Source organism: Lasioglossum baleicum, chromosome 8 (assembly GCF_051020765.1).
Source record: "Lasioglossum baleicum chromosome 8, iyLasBale1, whole genome shotgun sequence".
Taxonomy (NCBI): domain Eukaryota; kingdom Metazoa; phylum Arthropoda; class Insecta; order Hymenoptera; family Halictidae; genus Lasioglossum; species Lasioglossum baleicum.
The window spans coordinates 13,414,574-13,436,873 of record NC_134936.1 but is presented as its reverse complement, the minus strand read 5'-3'; the positions used below and the strand labels follow the sequence as shown (position 1 = coordinate 13,436,873).

Here is a 22,300-nt window from a genome sequence, read left to right as displayed (position 1 = left end):
CGGTGCGATTTAAAAAACACAGGATAAGCATTGCTAGAATTTCGATCTTGTAAAATCGTTGAACAAGGGGTGAACATTTTATTTAGTAATCGATGCGGACAATTTTTATTTTGCATAAGGATCGGCGCTGGAATGATGAATTAGGACCATCATTCATGCACTGTCGTGTATGGAACGCGTGAGCGAGTTTTCCGAAGTTTTCCGTGCTGCGAGTCGAGTGATTTGAATCGACTGGTTTGGCGCGTGCGTATTGCAGCAGCGTCCCAGGTGCTAGAGTGTACTTGGACGTGTAGGCAGCGGCGGTGGCAGCAGGCAGAGACAGAGACAAGGCAGGCGACATAGAGCGGCGGGTAGCTCGCAGTCAAACAATGCTGTTTCGACTGGTCGGATGTACGGGTTCGCGATACAACTCCGCCAAGCTGAGATATCCGACTGAGAACGTCCACGTCTATCCGGTGACGATGTTCGCGTGCGGTTCACCGGCTGAGGAATCGCTCTAACGACATCCGAGTCGACAGAGACAGAGCGAAACAGAAAGAGATAGAGATCGAATAAAGATCTCCGGTGATTTTGCTCCTCCACCGCGAAAACCAAAAGGGTTAACCGAAGGACTAACAGAAGGATCTCGTGCGGGTTTCTCCCCGTGTGGTTTTGCAAGAGAGTACCGGAGAGTTTGTAAACAAAGAATGGCCGTGGAGCCTCGCGAGGCCGGCCACACGAAGCCGCTGATCCAGCTCTTTCCGAAAGCCGCCGAGTGCGTGTACACGAGTTGCTACTGGTAAGTGTCATCAACCGGCGAGACCTGACCGACCACTTACCCTATCGGACACCCGCCAGTCTAGACACACAGCAAATCACGTATCGATTCGAGCAAATAAAACGCGTGTCGTACTGCGGGTATCCATACCCGTTGATGGATCGATACGTGTTGCTGCAGTGCTAGAGAGACGGCAGTGCGATATGCTGCCGCCATCTTTGGAACGGTATGAAATACTTACCAATCACCGTGCACCGTTTCTCCTCTGCTCGGCTTTCAAATGTGCCGCGCGAACAGGGGCACCTTTGTGTCGCCGGAGCCGCGATAAACGATGCTCCCAAATACTTTCTTCCTACATATTTGAAAGTTGCTCAATGTTGCTTCAGTGTGGACATAGGTTTACACCGAAGCAGTAATAATAGTTCCATTTGCATTAGAAAATGCTAGACATAGCTACAACGCTCCTTTGATTAGTTAATCGACGCTCTAAACAAGCTGCGAAGCTTATGATAGATTTCAATTGAGTCAGTCCAATTAGTCGGCACTTTGCGCTACTAAACAGAAGAACAGTCCCTTTTCTATCTCGCTACGCCCGTCGTCAACAAGCGAGCAATCATAAAAACTACAATGATAGCCAAGAGAAAGTAATAATCATTAGACAGCGGATTTTTTTGCAAAATAAAAATGTTCTGCCTGAATTGCAACAAACTGGAGTGAAATAGAAATTGATTTTATATAACAGTATTTTTAAATTTCCCTAATATTTTCACTGTTCCAAATTGCATCTACTCAGTTTTGTCATAAATGTGTAAAATCCGCTGTCTAATATTCATCTAGCAATTGTCGTTCTGCTTGCTGCTCCAAGGCCAAATACTTCCATTATGAAGGAATACAATGTATTTCTTCGTCGTCGCTCCTATCGTTTATCGCAGCTCCAACACAAACGCACCCCACTCCCCGCCTGCTAGAATCCTTGATTTCTCAACCCTCTATATTACAGCATTCTCACCCTGTCCTATTTTCCCCTTTCAATTGACGAACATTGCCTGATCACCGTCTCGTATAATACCAGTTTCTGTTATTTCTGCTACGCAATTTCACCACCGCTCGATTATACACGCAATTAGCAAAATAGGAAACTGGATCATCATACCGGATGCTAATCGACCAACATTTGTCAACCGGACAATGTGAAACCGCTGCTATCATCGCTGCGGCGAGAACGCACGGTCGTTCGTACGCGGCTCGTTCGATTAATAATGCATGCACAGTGCAACTGCATTATTTTCGCGCGTCACGAACGTGCACACATCAACCAACACTTGCCGGCTAACTAATTGCGCCTCAACCCCTTGCCCTGCGATTTTCAACCTCTTTCTCTTGAATCACTTTTTCGAAGAAAAAGAAAATTCCTACACAAAGATAACTAATTATGTATAAATAAATGTTATGACAAAAGTACTTGATCAAATAGAAACCTGTACTGACATTACAAGAAATTTTTCAAAGAGGAAATGCACGTTTAGTTTCTGTTTCTTACATCTGGACAACTTTTCTTTTAAATGAAAATCGTTGAATCGGAAATTCATTTGAAAAATATTGACAGCAAAAGAACAGAATTTTCTTTCATCTTCAAAGAAAGAGCTAGCATGCTTTCTCGATAAGTTGTACTTGAATTCTTCGTCTTCCGATACAACGCAACACGGCAAGGGGTTAATCACCTCGCCACCATTACCCAGGCCCCTCATTAACATCCGTCGTTGCAAGCAAAAGCTTTCGGCGTGCTCGTTTCGCCGTGCGTGTCACAGATCATCCGCGCACAACAATATTTCCATGCCACGCTTCGTGCAAACGTCATTTCGCACGCTTGCTTGCATATTCGTTTCACCTATGCCATCAACGTTCACCTAGGCTCGCTCTTTCATACCTGCGTTTCTAATACGCGGAGAACACCGGGAGGACGACTCCTCTTGCGCCTCTGCTTCTTCGAGGATCGTTCTTCGTCGGTGTAGTCACTCATCGCTCATGCCATTGCATCGTTTTCTTTTTGCGTTTAAACCGATCTCTGACTGAAAATTATGGATTGGTACGTTGGGAACCCTCTGTCCCTTATTATGGTACTCGTTTGTTGTACAACACTGTAGAACGTGCAAGATAGAAAGAAGTCTGAAAAGAACATGCAAGGATGCTCCACGTACCATAATTCGGGACAAGAGTGATGAGGGAGTAGAATCAGGGGCAGAAAAAGCGAAGCGACCTCGTCCCAGTTAACAGATTGAACCGCCTGGTTCGTGGGTCTGCTCAGCAAGGATCTCGTGTGTCATTTTAGCGAGGAGAATGTATGGAAGCTGTGTCAGGACGTAGCGACGAGGCACGGATCGGAATTACAGCATTGCTGTGTCGCGTTCGTGAGCAACCCCTGGCGTAGCGTTCCACTTTGGCGGCAACGGGCCGGGAAGGACGAGGATAAGCTCGTGATTTGGGTCAGTTCGATCGCTAAACAATTAACTTCGATTCGAGCTTCTCCTATGATTTTTGGTGGGGGAAACAACGTGTTTGTCTGTTGTATGCGTAGGACTACCACGTAATCCTTATCTACGCACCCGATGAAAGAGCGGTCGTGTACGATTTAGATAGCGCGTTGCCGTTTCCGACGCATTTTTGGAAATACGCGATGGAAACGTACAGGTCGGACGACGTGGTGCAACCAGAGCATCACAGGAGGTTCAGGGTGGTGCCAGCCAGCGTGTTCTTGCGAGAGTTCGCGTCCGATCGGCATCACATGAAACGCGAGGACGGCACATGGATCAAGACACCACCGGATTACCCGCCGATCTCTACACCAAGTACGTTCATGGCCCCTGGGACAGGCATGGCACCATAGATTGCCCTATGGGACAGTGCACGATGGTTCTAAGCTTAATATGGAATATTAAACTGTACCTTACTCTCCAGTGCCCCAATTGGCGAGCTCTGTCGGTCTGGGCGGAGCTACAGCTCAAGTAGGCGTGGCTTCGCCGCTGCAGACGGGGCCAGAGCTCCATGGGGCAATCTGTGCCCATGCCTGGACTCCTCTTGGTTCTATCTCTGGAGCAAGTCAGATTCTCACGAAATTTGTTTCTTTTGTTCTGCCACACTTCCAGCGTGCAAGAACAACTTGGATTCCTTTATTAACACCGATCCAGGGACCGGTCTCGGGATCGTGTTGACGTTAGAGCAATTCTTCGACCGGTATCACAGGCCGATCGCGATCGGAACGGCACCACGTGCGCCTCCGCCGCAAGCGAAGCCGACTTAAACCGCTATAAGGAAGTTTCCGCAGGGTAACGATCGTTCGCTTCGACATCTCCATCGTCAAAATCAGTCGTATGGCCTAAGGGAATTGGTAGGTGCATGCACTATTGTTGTTGCGGGCTGAGACATTCGGTCAAATCAATTCGCTGATAACGATCGTTGCTGGGCGAAAATCGCAGACGCGTCTCCGCGCGGAAACACTGGAGCCGAATCGTGATTTTTTGATTCACATCCTCGTCGCGCGTTTGTTCAGCGACGCGCTTGCTACTTTCGCGAAATCGAAATCAAAATGTTCGTTAACCGGTGGAGAAGCAAAGTAAAGATAGGATCGTGTGTCGTCTGTGTCGATAGTCGCGGCCAACATGTGCCGCGGCTAATAATCGTGATCTGCGCTGCCTTTTCTCTCCCCGACGAAAGTCTTCGCCATAAGTATTTGCTCGTTATACTTCCAGGCTATGCTGACACCTTCTCGTTTCCTCTCGGTGAACCATTTGCGGTCCCAACTCGAGTCTGACTCGACGTTTCGTTCCAGCTGGTCTCGCGTTAAACCGAACTCCGCAATCAGCGTCGATGATCTCGAGAACGGTCTCCACACTATCAAAGAGAATCTGCAGAGATCCGCAGTATAATGATAAATTACAAAATATAATGTTATTTCGTGTATCAGGCCACGAAAGAATTGAACACAGCAAATGGTCAAGCAAGAACGGACCAGCTGGAACAAAATGGCAGAAATTGTCGAAACCGTAAACGGTTAAAATTCTTTTTTGCAAAGCGTCGGCGATCGACCGTATTCGAAGTTTCGAGTCGCGGTTCACAAGTGTCCTCGTCTCCGTGCATACCATACATTGTATGCATAACGTACGCGCGCATACACGGCGGCGTTCGCGAGCGAGAATCTTTGTCACGGCTTTGCTCTATCGATGGTATATTGTATCGTTATCGTTATTGTGTCTAAAGACTGATTGTATTTAACGGGCGAAACTGCTCCGGAACTCCCCGAGGAGGGCGAAACAAGAAGAGAAGCCATTCTCCTCGACGATACTACATGTGTCACACGTTGTAATACCACATAGAAGAGCGCGTCCTCCGACACAGACGCGACTGAAAAGCGCTTAAACCGTTACTGTGCAATCGATAACAAAACGTTAACGGCAAGGAACATTGATCTTTCCGAGGATAATGTAACATTATTACGATTATTGTAATTCTTGTGATACTTTACACTTTCTACTTTGAATACCTACAAGCTATACTTGTCTACTGTTTGTATACTACGGAAACCGATGCTTAACGACCGCGCGTTCGCTCGTCGACCCTCCGTAACGTCGCGTCGCGTCGGAACTCACAACGTTGGAACTCCGACTGTGCTATTTCGATTTCATCAAGATTTTATGGTAATACACAGATTCCTCGTGATGTGTGCAAAATTTTAGCCGTCGTTTATTGATAATTCTGAAGATATAAATAATTAACAGCATTCTTCTAGAACTGGGTAACTTGAATCACGAATATCTTTAAAGGTATCGAGTACCTGTGGCTGATATTTTACAGACAGCTTTGGGGACTTGTTAAAATTGTTGAAATCGAGGTTGAATAGTTGGCATTCCCACTTTGTCAGGTGCAACGCGAGAAATCAAGGGCCCGTAGTAAAGGACCCCGCATGACCAATTGCCCACATCGAAATGATCGTCTTCGACGAGTCAACGAACGCGTGTATCCACCGGATCCCGGGTGCGAACAACGAAAAACTTGGAGATACAAAAGCTGTCGCTATTCTTGCCTCTCTGCTAACGCGATCTTCGACTCTCTCGAGCCGCTTCGGCGACGATGATTTTCCGAAAGTTGTCCGACGAGCGAACGCAACCGGATCGTCGGTTCGTCGACCGATTCGAGAACCGACGGTCCCGTCGATTAGTTTAAGAGTTCGTCCACTCTTTGCCTTCCAGTATCTTTCACTAGTTCTCTTTGTCTTCTATCATCGACATACGTTTCTCTTCGACCCGGGTGCCAACGCGTTGCCACGGTTTTCCCGTTCAGATGAAACAGATGAATGCTCGTTTGCTTCTACACGTTAAACTAAATCGTGCGAGTCACATGGAACGGGAGATGGAATATTAATTTCAATTGAGATTAATCAATTTCGAAATCAGAGGTGAACGGAAGTCGACAAGCATTTGATGATTTGATCCGAACCAGGGCTTGAGTGCTGTTCTAAAATCTGTTCTGTAATTTTGACAATTATATAATATTAATATATTAAACTAATTTATATATATAAAAAGAGAGAAACAACATTCATACACGTTATTAATTACTGAAATCGCACTTAATATAAATGTTCATCATTTTATGTACTTAAACGAATCGGTAGAATATCTTTAGCGATCTCAGGCTCCGCCAACGAGCAGCTTGGAATGAGCTTTAATGGAGAGGATAAACAAGAATCGATTCCACAAACGAAAATACGAACGGAATGGCACTTTCGGTTTGCCATAACATTTCGAACAAAGGTTCTCTATGACCGTTCTAATCGGAACCTTTATAGAATGGTTCGAAACAGTTATTTTCGGAACGGTTTCAAGCTCTGGAACGCACGATTCCGTGAATTGGCGTGGGTGTGGAACGATAAACCGTGGCGAGACGCTATGGAGGGAAAGCTGTGCTCTCTCGCTTAAAGCACTCGCCGCGACCTCGAGGAAACTTACGTGGTCACTGAAAAATCGTGCACAGGAGGAAACCCTCGTCGCATTCACAGGAACACACCGGCGTCGTATCGCATGGAAAATCCCGGGACCGATCTTTCTAGCGTTTCATATCTTCGCGAACGAGATAGGAAAAGCGGTGAAAGGAAGACCTAATCTCTCTATCGTTCAGGATATTGCTAAATATATCAGAAGAAAAATTATTGACATTATCACGAGGATGATGATTATTATATAAATATATACATATATATTTATCAATATTTCATATTTATTATATTGATATATTTAATTATATATATATTATATATAAATTATATCAATTTCGATACGGTAAGAGAGTTTAGCCGAGAGATGTTGAATTATACAATGTTTTATATACACATATATATTTGTCGACGTTCGGTGACGTATTTTCTTATCATTCTCATTCTGCGATATACATTTACGATAGGACTCTGAGGATCACAAATCTTTATCACGATTCCCGCATGTTCACAAAGAATATATAAATATATATATATATACACATATATATGAGTATACATATATATGTACACGCATATGCGAAACGGCGGAAGAAGGATCTATTTATGAATTTCGTCTTTCGAGTCTACGACAAGTTAATTGTAATAATAAATGGATGCACTCCGTTCGTCTCCGCTTGAAATCTTATGAATGTACTTTTGCAGAACTCTGTGTAAAAGAATCGTCACGTGCTCCAAGGTCCTCTCTCTTCCTGTTCCTTGGTCAGGTGCCATAAGAACGACGCGTATGTGGAACCAGAGTGTGCATGTGATTAAAATGAAAGTGAATAAACGGAGAAAGGTAAACGCTTCCGAGTTCGAGACGGAAGAGCGTCGAAAAAACGGCATGCGTTCTACGAAATGCGAGATGATCCATCGATCCATCGGCCAAGCGTCGACCGTGTTACTTTCTTCCGCACAAAAGCAGATCTTCTCGATCGATCCGCTCTCGTTCCCGTAAACGAGATGTACTCGATGTCCGTTCAAGTTACCAGAGAACACCGGCGAAGTGGTTTTAACGTTTTTGCTCATTACGCGCGCACAGTATTTCCGGCGGCCGATCGATTATGGTCGGCACGATCTGGGCATCGGGGCGTTTCAATGGGGAAACGACGCGCATGAATTTTCAAATGTATATTGTATTCAATTTGCAAAAATATATAATGTACAATTACAGAAGTTACATGGTGAATTACGAATAATTTGTCGCACGCTCTCCTCCGATCCTACACGCGGCCAGGATCCTCGGTTTGTATCAGATCATCCCATAAGTTTTCATTTATAAATAATTTCTCTCCACCCGCAAGAAGGATCCAGTTGTTCTACAATGTGCATTCGAGACATTTCGACTGAAACGTTCCAATTGGAAAAGAGAAGACAAAGAATCAATTATTATGGGCCTATGGGATGACCAAACAGATTCCTAAACTTTACGCAATAGAAGTGAATCGTTTTTTGCTCGGCAAGGCAAGGATCTAAAGTGCGCCGAACAGGATCCGCAGACGTTCACGATATAAATAATGTATTATTTAACACGAGTATTAACCTAGACAGTAATCAAAAGGAGCCATCGATTTAATACTAGTCCATCCGTATGCACCCTTCGTTCAAATTCTCACTTCTTTTGGGGAGGGAGGGTGTTTCTCTCGAAGATAGTGCCAAGATAATAAATATCTATAATAACAACAAGTAGATCGCTAGACAGTTAAGTAATAACGCCGGGAATGACTGACGCGAGTCGCTATTAACACAACCAGCTGTATTCCGTCGGAATAACGTTCTTTCGTTCGAGTAACTGGTACAAGTCACGATTTATAACTAAATTAGTTTCGCCCCGGTTCTCACGTTCGATAGTACGGCCTGTAAGTGGACATCGGGATATTGTTTTTCGATAAATGGTGCAGGTCACCCTGGTCGTACTCGACGTCGTTGTAGATTCCGCTTTGATTCTGAAACGGGGAACAGCTTTGTGAAAAATCTGCCATCGGGGAAACGATAGCGAATGAATTTCGAAATACTCACGGCTAAGGAGGACCTAGACTTTGGCCTGGGGACGTGGAATCCGCTGCTTTGGGGGATCAAATCGGCCCTGTCCTTATCCTGAGGCTCTGAATCCGAGCTGTCCGGGTCCGGCTGGTGTCTCTGTCTCGATCTCAATGGTGGCTGGAGTCTTGGCAACGGAACTGGCGGTAAAGTCCCGTGGACGTTTATGGGAGGGTAGCCGAACACTGCTGAACTCGGCCTGGTCGGTCCCATGGGCTCCGTCTGCGTCCACAGAAGACAAATCAGATTTAGAAGCACTTATAAGAGAAACGAGTTGGTGCAATTTTCAACTTGTTAGGATTGTTGAAAAAGGAAAATGTGTCTCACAATTGATGCAGCTAACAATCACTCACCGCGTAAACGTTGGCAGTCGCCATGTGGTCTCCAAAGTGCGCCCACATGTAGGGTGGCAGATTAGTGGGTGGTCCTTGCTTAACAGAAGCCAAGGTGCCGACAGATCCCACCCTTGCCAGAGTCCCTGGAAGGGTGCCAGGAATACCACCCTGTATATACCCATAAACCGGTGATCCAACCGATTTTTGCTCCCTCGACCACCTTCGACTGTAATCCCCACAATCATGAATACACAAATTGAATAATCGATAGATGTACGAAGGATATAATCATCCTTACCTCCACATGACGAGACACACTAGCGTTAAAACTATAATTATTAAAGCTGCTACCGACGCCCCTATAGCTACCCCCAGTACCTCGCCATCGACCTCGCACTGTGCCCCATAATAATTTCCAGTGCACCTGCGAAAAAAGTCAATCGTTCAGAAACTGGAGGACCTGAAGGTTGTCAGAGCCCTTCGACGACCCTTCTAGATTATTAATACACTCACGTGCACTGCATATGGTCGCCCTGGTAGGAGCACGAGCCTCGATTGTTGCAGTATGTCGAGGGGCAAGATATGCACGTTCTTCCGGACTCGTTCGGATCGTCCTTGTGAGGATCCTTCAGTCCGTGGTTGCAGGTGCAGGTGAACCCGCCCCAATTGTTGGTGCACGTCGCCGACGAATGGCAGTCGTTCAGCTCCGACGAGGCGCACTCGTCCAGGTCTGTAAATATAACGTTACGAAGTTAGTTCAGTTAAAATTGGTCGCTCGCGGGAAGTGCAATTTATGCGCGTTTCGACGTGCAGACCTTGCAGATTCGATATAGATCCGGGCGGGCTGTCTACGTAAAGAGCACTGTTCCCGATATTGTTGCTGCGCCGATGAATAACGCCGAGCAGATGCTTCTGCAGCTCCCCTGCGAGGCTTGGCCTAATTGTTCTCGGCTCGTAAGTGAGTTTCAAAGTTGCATTCACAAAGACACCCCCTTGCCCCTGGCTCACGTCGCCCTGGAACACACCGTTCACCGAGGAGCCCATGTACTCGTCCGAAAACGGTGTCATCGACATGGCTGACTCGATCTGATGAGACGAGAAAATAATTACATCGGGGCTTCCATTACATGGTAAATTATAAATAATAACGCGTGATCGACTTACAGCGCGGTTCGCTTGGAAGGCCAGGGTTTGGTAAGGCTCCGAGTCCTTGTCGGTGAACCCTTGGTCCCAAACCACTTTCCTGTCGTAGATCTTGTCTACTCTGATGGATACCACGATGCTTATGATCCCTGTGAATGAGACACCTCTATTTAACACCATGCTAGCATCTAATAAAGTTCGATGCAAGTCTACTGACTCTTGCAAGGCAAAGAATGCTGCAGCTTAGCATATCCCGGCTTGCAATGGCAGGCGGACACTCCCTGGACCGTGGCACAGGCCTCGTGCTGACTAACATCGCAGGTGCTCGTGTCTCCAACTATACAGGTGTCGATCCTAACTGGAGGTTGAGTGGGCCTTCTGTGGAAGTTCAATCTTCTAATTGGACCGGTTGGTCTTGGGCTAGGTGGATCGGGCTGGGGCACTGCGAATCTGAAAGAGTGCGGGAAATACATAGTAATGGCTGGCTACCAAAGCTATAATTTAGTTGTACAAATATATCGAAATTCGCTAACCCTGTTCCAACCACGGCAGGTGCCTGCGTTCTGGTGGGCTGGGGTTGCGGCTGCACGTGCGTGGATGTCCTATCAGAGTTTTCGAACAGGCTCAGATAGGTCCTCTTGCCATCGATGCTGACGAAGCCCTGACCTTCTACCGCGGACGTGAGGATCACGTCGGCGTTTCCGTTTACCGGCACTCTAACACCCTCTCCTAAAGATCGAAGGAAAAGAAAGTGTGTACAGAGGGACATTGTTGAGGTCTTAGGTTCTGTGAAATAGAACGTGTCGATGTTTACCGGAGCCTCCACCGCCGGGGCCTTGGATAGCCGAGACCGTGACATCAAAAATATCACCGATAGGCGGATGTCTCGGCGGAGAGTAGGGTCGCTGTGTGGCCAGTCCTTGAGGTCCCGTGTAATCCAAGGTGTCGTCGAGAACAATTCCAGGCCGGGGTCGGTAGGCATAGCGATCCGTGGGGGCTACAAAGGAAATTAATTGACCATGACGGCTGCCAGCCTCTCGACAAAGGAGACTAATTAACCGTACTTCTCCGCAGAGACCGGCCCGGATGCATTCATTATAGATCTACTCCGATACCGCCTGCAATATCTTCATTTTACCACGGATACTCTACCTGGGTTTTTGGCGAACGTGTTCAGGTGGGTACTCGCTACAGGTGTGTGGAGTATAGTCTTCTCCGTAGTAGTCGTGCTCTTTATGAAAGTCGAGGGCAGAGTCTCCGTCGAAATCGACGAGCTCGTCGAGCTTTCTACGTCGGTCGATTTACTGGGCTCCAGAGCTATCGTGCTCGAGGTACTTGTAACATTCCTGGAACTGTTCGCAGTAGATGCTGTCGGTTGAACAGTAGCCCTCGTTGTCGTAGGCTCGATCACCTGCACTGACGAGCTGGTCTCGATGTTCAGCGTCGAGAATGTTTTCGTCGGCGTTTTGGCGATCGTCGACTTCTCGTTTTCGTTGTTCGCGTCAGGAGTGGAGTCGTGATCGCTGATCTTCGTCGACTTTGTGGGCTTGATCTCCAAGGGGATCACGGGCTTCGGAGCCTCCTCTTGTTTCGAATCGGACACCTGGTTGGATTGACCAGTTTCCGAACTAGGCGTCGATGTCTTCTCGTTGCTTATTCTATTGTCTTTAGTTGGATATTTATGGTTGTCCTTCATCCCAGTTTCTTGGATCGAGCTATTCGCTTTGTCATCTTGATTAGCCTCATCGTGGACCTTCATTGTATTCTCTAGACTGTTGGTAGTAGCTTCGTTGCGATCATTCTCCTCCTTTTTGGTAGAAGACTCTGCTGGTTCGTCTCGAATTGGAGGAGATAGATTTGTATCAGGATATTTGTCATCCTGGTCGTAATCCGAATGGAACATAGAGTCCGAAAATGGTGGCAGAGGTTTATAGAGTGGAACGGGTCGTCTGTTACCTCCTGGAAACCCGACAGGATCCATTAATATCAGAACAACGAGACAGAGATCAAAAATACAAATGCAAGTGACATTACCAGGTCGATTCCAATTCCACGGACGGTTTCCTTGAGGAACGATCTGCTCTGGCAGCGGGACTCCGTTCACAAAGGGTCTGACAGGCCTTTCCAGCGGTAGCTGATTGACCAGTGGTCTCTCCGGAGCTGGCGGTTTCTCAAAGGGGTAAGGATGATCCAGTGGAGGAGGCGGTGGATTCATTCCAGGAGTATTAAAATCGGGAGGCAAGGGTGGGACGTCCGAAATCCTTGGTGGACCTCTGTTGTTGATCCTGCAGAAGAAAATTTCGTGTTTGTATTAGGTTGTTGTGCGATTTCTGGCGGATCCGAGTTGTGTATACGTAAATAGAAACAGGAAGATAGTAGAACCTATGTGTACCTACCTAGTTGGTTGGATCGGTCGCAGAGGTTTGGCGGTGTTGGCAGCGACGTTCACGTTGGCTTTCAGGATCTTGACGATCCCGGTGAGGATGTCCTGGATGTCAGGGTTCGCCTGCCGTTGTCCCGTAGTCGCTGTCTCCAGGATCGGCGGCGGAGCGTGTTCGCTAAAGATCCTGGGGATCTCTTGGCGAGCTTGTCTTTGTTGATCGATCGCCTGCAGGTACTGTGCCCGTTGGGACGACGCTCCAACCAGCTGATGGGGCTCCGACAAGAGTTTTGGTCCCTGCGGAGCCCCTTGTCCTTCCCCCGACACGGGCTCTCTCGTTGTCAGCGCGATTCTGCTGGGAACACGGGTAATAAGGATGCATGAGTCGGTTTTCTCGATTAATGATCCTCGGCAGGGGATGCATGCCTCTAGACAAGATTAATGGACCCACCGATAGTATTCCCCGGGCTTGACCTCTATATTGTTCCCGTCGATGTGATCAACGTGTTTCGAGGACGTTAGCTCGTCGATAGCCTCCTCATGCCTGGCGTCCTCGTACCTGCCGTCGCTTTTATCGAAACCGGAGACGCTCTTCGAGCTTTCTAATTGAAATGCTGGTACAGTCCTCTGGAAAGTCGGCGACCCGTCCCGATGGAACACGCTCGAAGTCCTTTCCGCTCCTGTGTACCCGCTCGCGCTCAGAACCATATCCTCCGCGGTCGATTTCGAGGATGTCCGATCGTTTTGGATGGCCGACACACCTGCAAAAAATCGATTTAAACAGTGATTTAGGCTTCTGTATAAATTTGCTTGGGCGCTCGTGCGTGAACGCTGTGGCCAGACTAGGGAAGAGCCTCATCGACCACCGAAGCCCCTAATTGCCCTGCGAGGAGGTAGATGATCGTATCATGATTAGGCGGTGTAACAAGGTCCTACTCGCGCGCGTGGGAAACCCTTCCCGCAGCAAACGCTGTGCTTTTTATCGTAAGTGCCCTAAGTGGGCGTGGTTTCGTTCGTTGTTCGCTTAAAGTGTCTTCAGAGGGCGTGGTTCCATCACTCCCTGTCTCTAAAGTGCCTTGGTAGGCATGGTCTGGGTGTGGCCTAGACGCTCTCGATTTCTACAAAACCAGCCAAGATCCCTACGAAACAACCGACAGCTATCCTAACATAAGCCTAAATATTGTCATACATTTTCTTTTCCGTCTAACTACAATTAAAATGCAACTAAACGAAAAAGGGTGTCGCTCAATCGCGCGGACGTCCACCGATCGTTTACTCAGCCGATCTTGCGGTGACCGCAAGAAACGTCGCGCTATCGATCGAGGAGCGGAGGGGTCGAGATCGAGAGAGTTGCAAAAAATCGAGAAGATCCACGGCCGATCGGGAAGGCAAACGGTACTCGAGAGGTTGACATTCTCGAGGCCGGTATCGAGTGGTTTGACCAACCGTGGACGTGACGCGTATGAAATTACTACTCTCTCTCTCTCTCTCTCTCTCTTTCTCCGTGCTCGTCTCTCCGTGCCCTTTCTCGATCCTCGGCGTCTCCTCTTCCGCCTTGTCGCGAGTGAAAAAGGTACGTCGACATTGTATAAATTCCTTCGGATCGTACGGGAGGGAGAGCCGGCGCGCGATCTTTAATACGATCCTCGAATTCCCCGTGGATCTTCGGTCTCGCATCTATCACGCGATCTCCAGGCATTTACAATTATCCTCGATATCACTTTTATTGCGAGCTGTTAGGCGAGACGCGTGCACGCCGCGCCGTATTTCACGGTTGTCGTCCGGCACAGTTTCAGCATTAAAATTCCGCGGCGGACGGGACAGAAACAATGGGGAGATTTCCATGCAGCAATTCAGCGACGCGCGAAGCAATTTGAGTGAAACTATACTTGCGGACGCCGCGCCGCCACGTATAGATCCTCGCGAGTCGATAGTGACGATCGACTGTCCTGAATTCTGTATAGCCGCATGGAAACACGCGGACGATTTCGATCGCCGAATCGACCCCTGGAACGAACAAGTCTCCTCGATCCTCTCGAAAGCAACCGGTCGCCGATAAGCGTCGTCCTCTAGAAAGTGCATGCATATCTTATTGCATGCTATCTTTCATTCACTACGCCTTTCACCAACTTTCTGCGACCGTTTCGAAAAACGCTCCGCTTCGATCCTGTCCCTAACAATCAAAGTACTCCCTCTGCTTCGCAACTAGACCGCGGATCTTATTTTTATTTTTAATGAAGTGCCTCGCCCAAGTCATAGACTCCTCAAGAATCGATTGTTCTATTTCCCTAGTTGTTCTTCGAAGGTTCAAGTGATTTTAAGATTACGTATACTGTCACTACAGCTGTCTGACAGTTAATTAATTAGCTTTCAGTCGATTTTTCAATTTCTCGAGCGAGGTGACGGAACGCTGACCAACCTGGCCGCGAGACGCGCCTGCAAAACGACGATTTTCATTTCCGAGGATCTAATTCGCTAATTGCTCATTAGACGGCGCACAGAGCGACATGATTTCCAAACAAATGCCCGCTCGCGATCGCAATTAAGGTAACCGGTGCTCCGTTCTACTCGGCGAGCACCATGCTCTCGATGCTCCCTCTCCGACTCGCGTGGAAACAGTAGAAAAAGAATCGTCGATGCAGCGGAGAACTTTTTAAAATTCTCCTCATGTGTTGTTAATGGCTGCTTTCAACATGTATCTTATCATCAGCCGCGTGTCCAGCTTCGTTAAAGGTATCCGAACCGTGTCCCTTCGAGAAACATCGCTGCAAAACCTCCATCGCGACTATACGATCAATCTAATGCTCCATTCCAAGTGTCGCAGGGAGAACGCTGTGAATCAGTGGTGATTATCAAAGCATGCTAAAACGCATGAACGCGTAGCACAACAGAAATCGGAAAGCGGGGAGGCTGGATCTACAGTTAGCCGCAGCGCGAGCTAATTCAGTTCTCCCGCTGCATTATGGAAATGCAGGTGCATTGTTGCGCCGGGGAGGACGCGTTATTATCGCCGTCTAGAATTACGGTTTCGGTTGTAGCTGACATTACCCGTGAACTTGCACGTTCCTAGACGTCGTTCGTGCCGCGAACGCATCGACGTTGCGAACCGGCGTGAGAATCTGGGTAAATCGGCAACAGCAGAAACGGTAGCGACGCGTCTCTAAGACCGTCGATCAATTGCATGTCGAGCACAGCAATTTCCTTTGACGTTGCAGCCCGTTTCCGCGGCTCTAATTTGTCGTTTAGAGCGCCCTTGATCGATCGATCCTCCCGATCGCGTGACTACCGCGTGTTTGCGGTCCGCTGACCGACAGACTCGAAGGACTTTCGTTTCCGATTTGCTCGCCCGGAGTCGCAGAAACGATAATTATCAGCGCACACGGCTAACGGTGTTCACGTGAACACCATAACCTTCCCGACGTGAGACCAACCGGCAGGGATGCCGTGAGAATGTAGGTGAATCGCATGGTTGATTCTGTCGCGCCGACCGGAATGCAGCCTACTCGCGATCGGGTTCGGATCGTCCTGGATCGGGAGCCGGGTATCCTCCTTCAGCTCATCCTCGAAACTCCTCGTCTAATCCTTTCTTCTCTGTAACTAGCAATGCGTGCTGTTACAAATGCTAGTAAATACTCCGACTCAATGGAACCTGTTCCGGTTCCTCCGTTAGAATTGTCTTAACCTTCAGGGTTAAATAGCTTGGGATTAATAAAACATCGACGAGGAATGATCTGAATCCTCTCCCCGGCATTCCGATTTCTCCTCCGGCTCCTCTGGTCCTTTTTACTCGTGCTCGTGATACTTTGCACGAGTTATTGGATTTTTCTGTTCGCCGAGGTTCGCGGGGGCGGGAGAGAAGACTATTTACCGCTTCACAGGCGAGCGACTTCGAGAAAATACAAGACCGACGAGACATCGCGTGAACCCCGCGGTAAACATGCGTCTCACGAGGTAACGAGGTAACACAGTTTGTATCTTACGTGCGCCGCGTCCAGAAAAATGATTACCGGTTCTGGATACCATCGATCCCAGGTATGTATGCAACAACGATATTCAACGGCCTCTGGCATACGCCAGTGGAATGCCGCTTGGAAGCGATACACGGCCGCGTTTCCTTGTTCCTTGATGCCGGGCGTGAGCAACGATTGCCTCAGGGGGCAATCGTCAGGATCCGTCGAAATCGAGAGCAACGAAGAGCCCCGCCTATTGAAAACATTCCGTGTGAAGCGCGGATCTAGATTCGACCGTGGGACGGGGGCTTGGGTGTGCCGAAATTGGGAGCAACGAGGCCACGCCTACTTAGGACACTCCCCACTGGACGTAGGATTAATGCACCAATTAAGTTATTATTACTTTAATAGCTTGTCTAGTCTGGGTGCACTGCTGGGGCACCGTCAAAATTCAAAAAACCGAAGACAACAATTACCGAATGCACCAAAGTTCAGTTCAAAATCGAGGGCCACGATGCCACGCCTGCTCAAGACATTCTACAATATACTTTTTGCACGAAATACTACTCTGTCCTGGAAATTGAAAAGTATTTTCTTCTTCCCTTCTCGAAGTTCTGTGTGATTAAATAAATAGTCTGATTGTGTCTCTGGCTCCAGCCCCGTGCCCCGGGGGCAATCCAGGGCACAGAGCGCTGTCACCGTGCTGTCAGCAAGCTGGGTCGATAGCAGCACAATCGATCGCGGTGTTCCCCGTCGAGGAAAGAGGAAGTCGCGAATCCCGCTCGAACAGGTGGATTTAATATTCGCCTAGAGCCGCTAGAGCATCGTGTGACCCCGTGACGCAATTCTAACAGCGTCTGGCTCGTGGCAAGAAGAAAGAAACGTCGAAGGGGTTTATCCGTGGAAGCGTAGACCGAGCTATGCGCCGTCTCTCGAGGCGGTAACGGCAGAGTTAACGGTACACCATTCCAGCCCAATATTTATTCTTTTCACCGGTGAACGCGACATTTCGTGGCTCCCCTAAGAGATTCGACAGGTGTTCCGGGGCCGTTCACTCGGCCCACCACTCGTCATTCTCGAGGATCGATCGATCTCAAAGGTTAACAACCATACAACAAGTTTTATTAGCATTCTCCAAATCCTTCCATTAATAAACTCATCACTGAATATTCAGTTTTTCCTGTTTCGTCACGAGCTAAACTATTTGTGTATAATTATACAAAATATATTTGTAATTAGTATCGTCATTCCCACGAATATCAGCTCAGTGATTTACAATTTATCATGACGTAGCCTCGTGCATCACCGCCAGCTTAATTTCCGAATTATTTAAGAGACTCGTACCGATGCTTCTGAAAAAGTAATTAAGTTTCTCCAGGCCTCTGCACGTCCCGGATATCCTAATTTGTCGCCAGTTGATCTATCTTCCCGCAGCAATTAGCTAACGACCGGGTTCCTCAAATAAATAGGATCGCATCGAATCTTGGATCTGATCTGGACGTTTTGGAACGTGGATCCGCGTGAAAGCGGACCACGGACGATTCACATGGTTCATTTCTGACGCACGCTTCGCCGGAGCCATATTTCCTCGTCACCATTCTGCTAGACGAAATCCTGGTGAAAACCAATCGACTTTCTGTTCCTCCGCTTGTTGCGACGATTTCGTGACACTTTCACGGCTAACGCGGTTGGGCGAAAGTCCGGTGACGAAACTCTGCGTTAGCCTGAGCTCGTCGCTCGTCCGCGTTGAAGATCACGCGAAGAGTATTATGCAAATGCCCGAGGAATTGCGTCAACCGATGAATCGATGACTAAAGATGGAATCGAACCGGAAGAAAACTGATTCAAAATTCCGTTGGATGGACCAGTGTCAACGACTGCGCAACCTTGGGTAGAACCGCGCCTAGGCCCTAAGAGATTCGTGATTTGCATAAGCCAACGACCCGGACAAGTCGAAATTCACGATGCGAGCCGAGGATACGTCGTTAACTCCGCTGTGCATGCGATGTGAAAATCATAAAGTAACAGGTACGTGCCGGGCGACGAATGCACGTCATGCCGCAGCTTTCTCCTCTGCCGTTCCTCGAACGCTCTGACGTCTAGCTCGCGTTAAATAACCCCGAAAAATTTCACCCGGGCTTTTCCCAAGCGAAACCAAAGAAATACAGCATTTCTACGCCCGTGAATTTTGCGGTAAAGATGCTCGGAATAATCTCTGATATAATCTGTTACCGTATTCGTCGAAACACTTTCTACTGTTTCGCGTTATTTATTTGTTTTACAAAGCTATTCGTCCTGCAGTATAAAGCAACTTCCTTACGGCTGATTATTCCCGCGCGCTCTCGCGAAACAAGTAAAAAATCGCTACGGATAAGTGGAAATAAAACTATAAGGATTGCGTATTAAACCACTGTGCGCCGTGGTTCGTTTCTAATTAACACATGGTGCTCTCAGCGAGGAGCCGATGGTCTTCGCGCCGACGAGAAGGCAATTACCGCGCTGAGAGCTTTACGCCGCTTTTAAATATTTATACGCGGGTCAGCTCTGGTAGGGTCGGCGAACCCTAGACGTTTTTCCGTTTCCACGATATAGTCGCGCGCGTCAGCTTTCCTAGATTCTCATGGTGAATAGTTAATCCCGCGCGCGGCAACTTATCCGGAACCGGATGCGTACACCTACTTACTGGTATCTAAGGCGCCATGTTCGTAAATCATCGACTGTTGCCAGTCGACGTAATTACGACCACTTGCTTTCTGATCTATTTAATTATCCTTCTCTGTTCGGGGGGATGCAAACGTCTCCGGGAATGTTTCGCGCAGAAATATCGAATTGTTACGCTGGAAAGGTGCCAGCGAGAACCTTCGAAGACGAAGGAGTCGGTGCTCAGAAACTTGTCGAACGACACGAAAATTTTCGACAGAGGTCAAGATACCGGTTTCGGATTCGACCGCGCGTGGCGGCTGGTTTAAAGGCCTATCGAACAGGTTCAGGAATTAATTTCGTCGAGAGGCATTTTCTTGGCAGCGTGTAGCTGGGACAACGATCTATTCTATGTATAGCTATCTCGCGGTTTCTCGCAGCAATTCGCGTAGATCATTAGCGCCGGCGAGCATGCGAGGTGCTTTGGAAAGTGGGCCTCGAATAGTCCCAGTCATTGGGACCTCGGGTGCAACGCGGATCGCGGGTCGTTAAAGCAGATCAAATGGCTTGGCAAGGAATGAGTCCTTGGGGGAATCCTGAGTCCTTGGAGACCGGCCTTGCACCCGTTGCACTACCGAGTCATGTTTTATTCAATCAATTTGGGGTCCCTTGTACTTCGTTCCGATGAATTTGCTCTCGACGAGTCTCCAATTTACATATATACTCTCAATAAATATAATACATCTATAATAATATTGTGCTGCCAAAAGTTGGAGCCAGTAAGACCTGGCAAATTCGGAAAACGGAAGGAATTTTCTTTGAACGACTCCAAAATGTATAAATTCCTGGTAACGTTGGAAGACCCATTAGAAAGTCCTCCGAGTCTTTTCTAAAGTCTCGCCAATAAAAGGATACCAGCATAATGAATCAACATACATATAAGAATCCAACGAATTTCTCGAATGATGCAAAGAATTCCTCGAGGAATCCAGGACCTACCTACGAGTGCCAGCAGGACCAAGGTCCCCAGGACCATAATCCTCGCGTGTCCCCTCATCCCGAGACGCAGGCGCGTTGCGTTCGCTAGTGGCGCGGTTGCTCCTGTCGATCAAGGCCGGGGCTGATGTCAAGGACACTGGTATCAAGGATCTCTCCTCAGGAGCGTCTCCTCAGGTGGCTGGACCAGTCTTTATCGTCGTGAAACGTGCCACGGTGCCAGCCGATCGCCGCCATTTTGGATCGCGAGCCTATGCCGAGTAAAAACGACGAGCATCGTGGAAACTTTGATGCCCCCGGCGGTTGCTCGCCATTCTTCTTTCGCCGTTCCTCTCTTCCCCGTGTCCTTCTTCGCCTCTGTCTTGTTCGCCTTTTTTCTTCTCTTCGATTCGGTCTCGCACTCTCGCGCACGCCGGCTGACCTACTTGGCCGCGGTTAGGTCCGGTGTGTACGCGTCAGCTTTTCGGGGAACTTCGATTTCACCGGTTTTCGATCGTTGATTATCCTTTTTGAATTTTATCCTAGTTCGTTCTATCCTGTCGACGACGATCGTATTCCTGGTGTCGATGACAATTTCACCGGCGTTTCACCGTGACTGACGATGCGGGCAGACGTTGCTGCAACACGGGCACCACCTGTGGCCTTATTAGAAGAGTTTCACTCCGAATTTCGTCACGACGAGGAATCGCGACACACGGAAGTCCCACGCGATTTCGTCTGCCCACTTCTTCGAGTTCTCTATCCGTGGTTCCTGTTTAAGGATCTTTTAGCACCATTTTGAAGAGCCACTTCACCCCGTGTCACAGAATCACACCGACGTATTTCCCGCACTATTAACAACGGAGCCGTCCGTTAGAGCCAACAATCCGACTTTCTAATCGACGGATCACGGTCGAACCCGAGTTCCGGGGCCACTCGGAATACCCTTGACAATGCTCCTCGTGCTGCTCGACCGAGCCGGCCTGGCCGGATCGAAACACCGTAGCTGCCAGTGAGAAGGTACACGCAGAAGAAACGAACGAAAACCTTCAACGGCTCGATCGAGTTTCGCCTCGAAGTTCGCTTCACGGTCGTTCACACGGGACTGGCTTACGGTGAGGCCGGTCATACAGTTTCTCCCACTTTAACTATGCCATGCTACACACCATGCTCTGCACTATACACCACGCTCTTCTGGACTGTATACGTCACGTCTTCGTGGCTGGTTTCCACCATGCTGGGCCTCCACAACGTCGCCGTCCACTCGGGCTCGCCACCATGTCTCCCCTCTCACGAAAAATTTCTCTCTCTCTCCCTCTATCTTTCTCTTCGTTCCCCTTTACCTTCTCGACTTCTCGTCCTCTCCGTTCAACCGTTTCTCCGCGAACTCGTTCCTCCGTTTGCTCGACGATTCCAGGGTTTACCTCGACCTACCTTCCGATCCTTTCGGGACCTCCGGGTCTCGCAAAAACCTGCGCGAAATTCGTACCTGCCTGCATAATTGATCACCAGTCGGAATAAGTCCCCTCAAATTGGTCCAAACTACTCCGATCTTACGGAGAACGCGGAACGATCTCCTCACTAGATGACGTGCAAGGACGACCGGGAACTGTGGTGCGTACGTCGATGATTAAAACTCTTAAAATCACTTGGTGTCAGAGGATTACCTAGTCTTATACACATTGAACTTAGTTAAAGGAGTGACCAATCTAACACATCAGAGTTGGGCAAATTTTATTTCGAATAACGAATAACGATTTTATTCGCTGAGAAATTATTCGTAGCCTACGAATAACGCTTAATTCGTTATTTTCGACACTCGACACTCGAGGCCCTGAGTCGTCAGCGCGATGTCATTCGATACCTGTATTCGCTCGCTGGCTTATTCGAATAAATTTTTATTCGCTGGGAATTCGAATGAAATATCATTCGAATAACGCCCAACTCTGTAACACATTCGACTAGCCACCTAATACATATTATTACAAGTTCTGCGACCTGAAATGAATGGCACCTGTTTTAAGGAATGGTCCATCGCACCAGACACGTCTT

At 48.2% G+C, this 22,300-nt stretch overlaps 3 protein-coding genes across 6 annotated transcripts in view; 2 read left to right on the top strand and 1 right to left on the bottom strand.

Moving 5' to 3' along the window:
* The window catches only part of LOC143211415 (cyclin-dependent kinase 4), a 39,048-nt gene that overhangs the window by 2,224 nt on the left and 14,524 nt on the right, over positions 1–22,300 (top strand). Inside the window, exon 1 of one of the 3 annotated variants that reach the window (XM_076429092.1) lies at positions 638–778. The exons of 1 other annotated variant lie outside the window; for it this stretch is intronic. The gene's annotated coding sequence lies outside the window, so the exon portion shown is untranslated. Of the gene's footprint in view, positions 1–637; positions 779–22,300 lie in introns of those variants that run through there. One more of the 3 variants, XM_076429089.1, reaches the window with a different exon arrangement.
* LOC143211423 (protein N-terminal glutamine amidohydrolase) lies at positions 643–7,965 on the top strand. Its single transcript, XM_076429105.1, has 4 exons — positions 643–778; positions 3,087–3,240; positions 3,333–3,603; positions 3,901–7,965. Exons 1-4 carry the CDS (start codon positions 687–689, stop codon positions 4,053–4,055), a joined length of 672 nt encoding a protein of 223 aa, XP_076285220.1. The 5' UTR covers positions 643–686; the 3' UTR covers positions 4,056–7,965.
* Positions 8,549–21,421, bottom strand: Pwn (calcium-binding EGF-like domain-containing protein pawn). Of its 2 annotated transcripts, none has more exons than XM_076429060.1 (15): positions 20,273–21,421; positions 13,135–13,444; positions 12,700–13,035; positions 12,338–12,588; positions 11,456–12,262; positions 11,118–11,300; positions 10,837–11,032; positions 10,521–10,753; positions 10,325–10,452; positions 9,976–10,246; positions 9,674–9,890; positions 9,459–9,584; positions 9,179–9,386; positions 8,805–9,047; positions 8,549–8,731 (listed from the first exon to the last, which is right to left on the bottom strand). In XM_076429060.1, the coding sequence occupies exons 1-15, from the start codon at positions 20,328–20,330 to the stop codon at positions 8,624–8,626; spliced, it is 3,675 nt and encodes a 1,224-aa protein (XP_076285175.1). In that variant the 5' UTR covers positions 20,331–21,421; the 3' UTR covers positions 8,549–8,623. The 2 variants fall into 2 exon arrangements, with proteins under 2 accessions (XP_076285175.1, XP_076285174.1); XM_076429059.1 differs by lacking the exon at positions 20,273–21,421 and adding an exon at positions 14,573–14,780.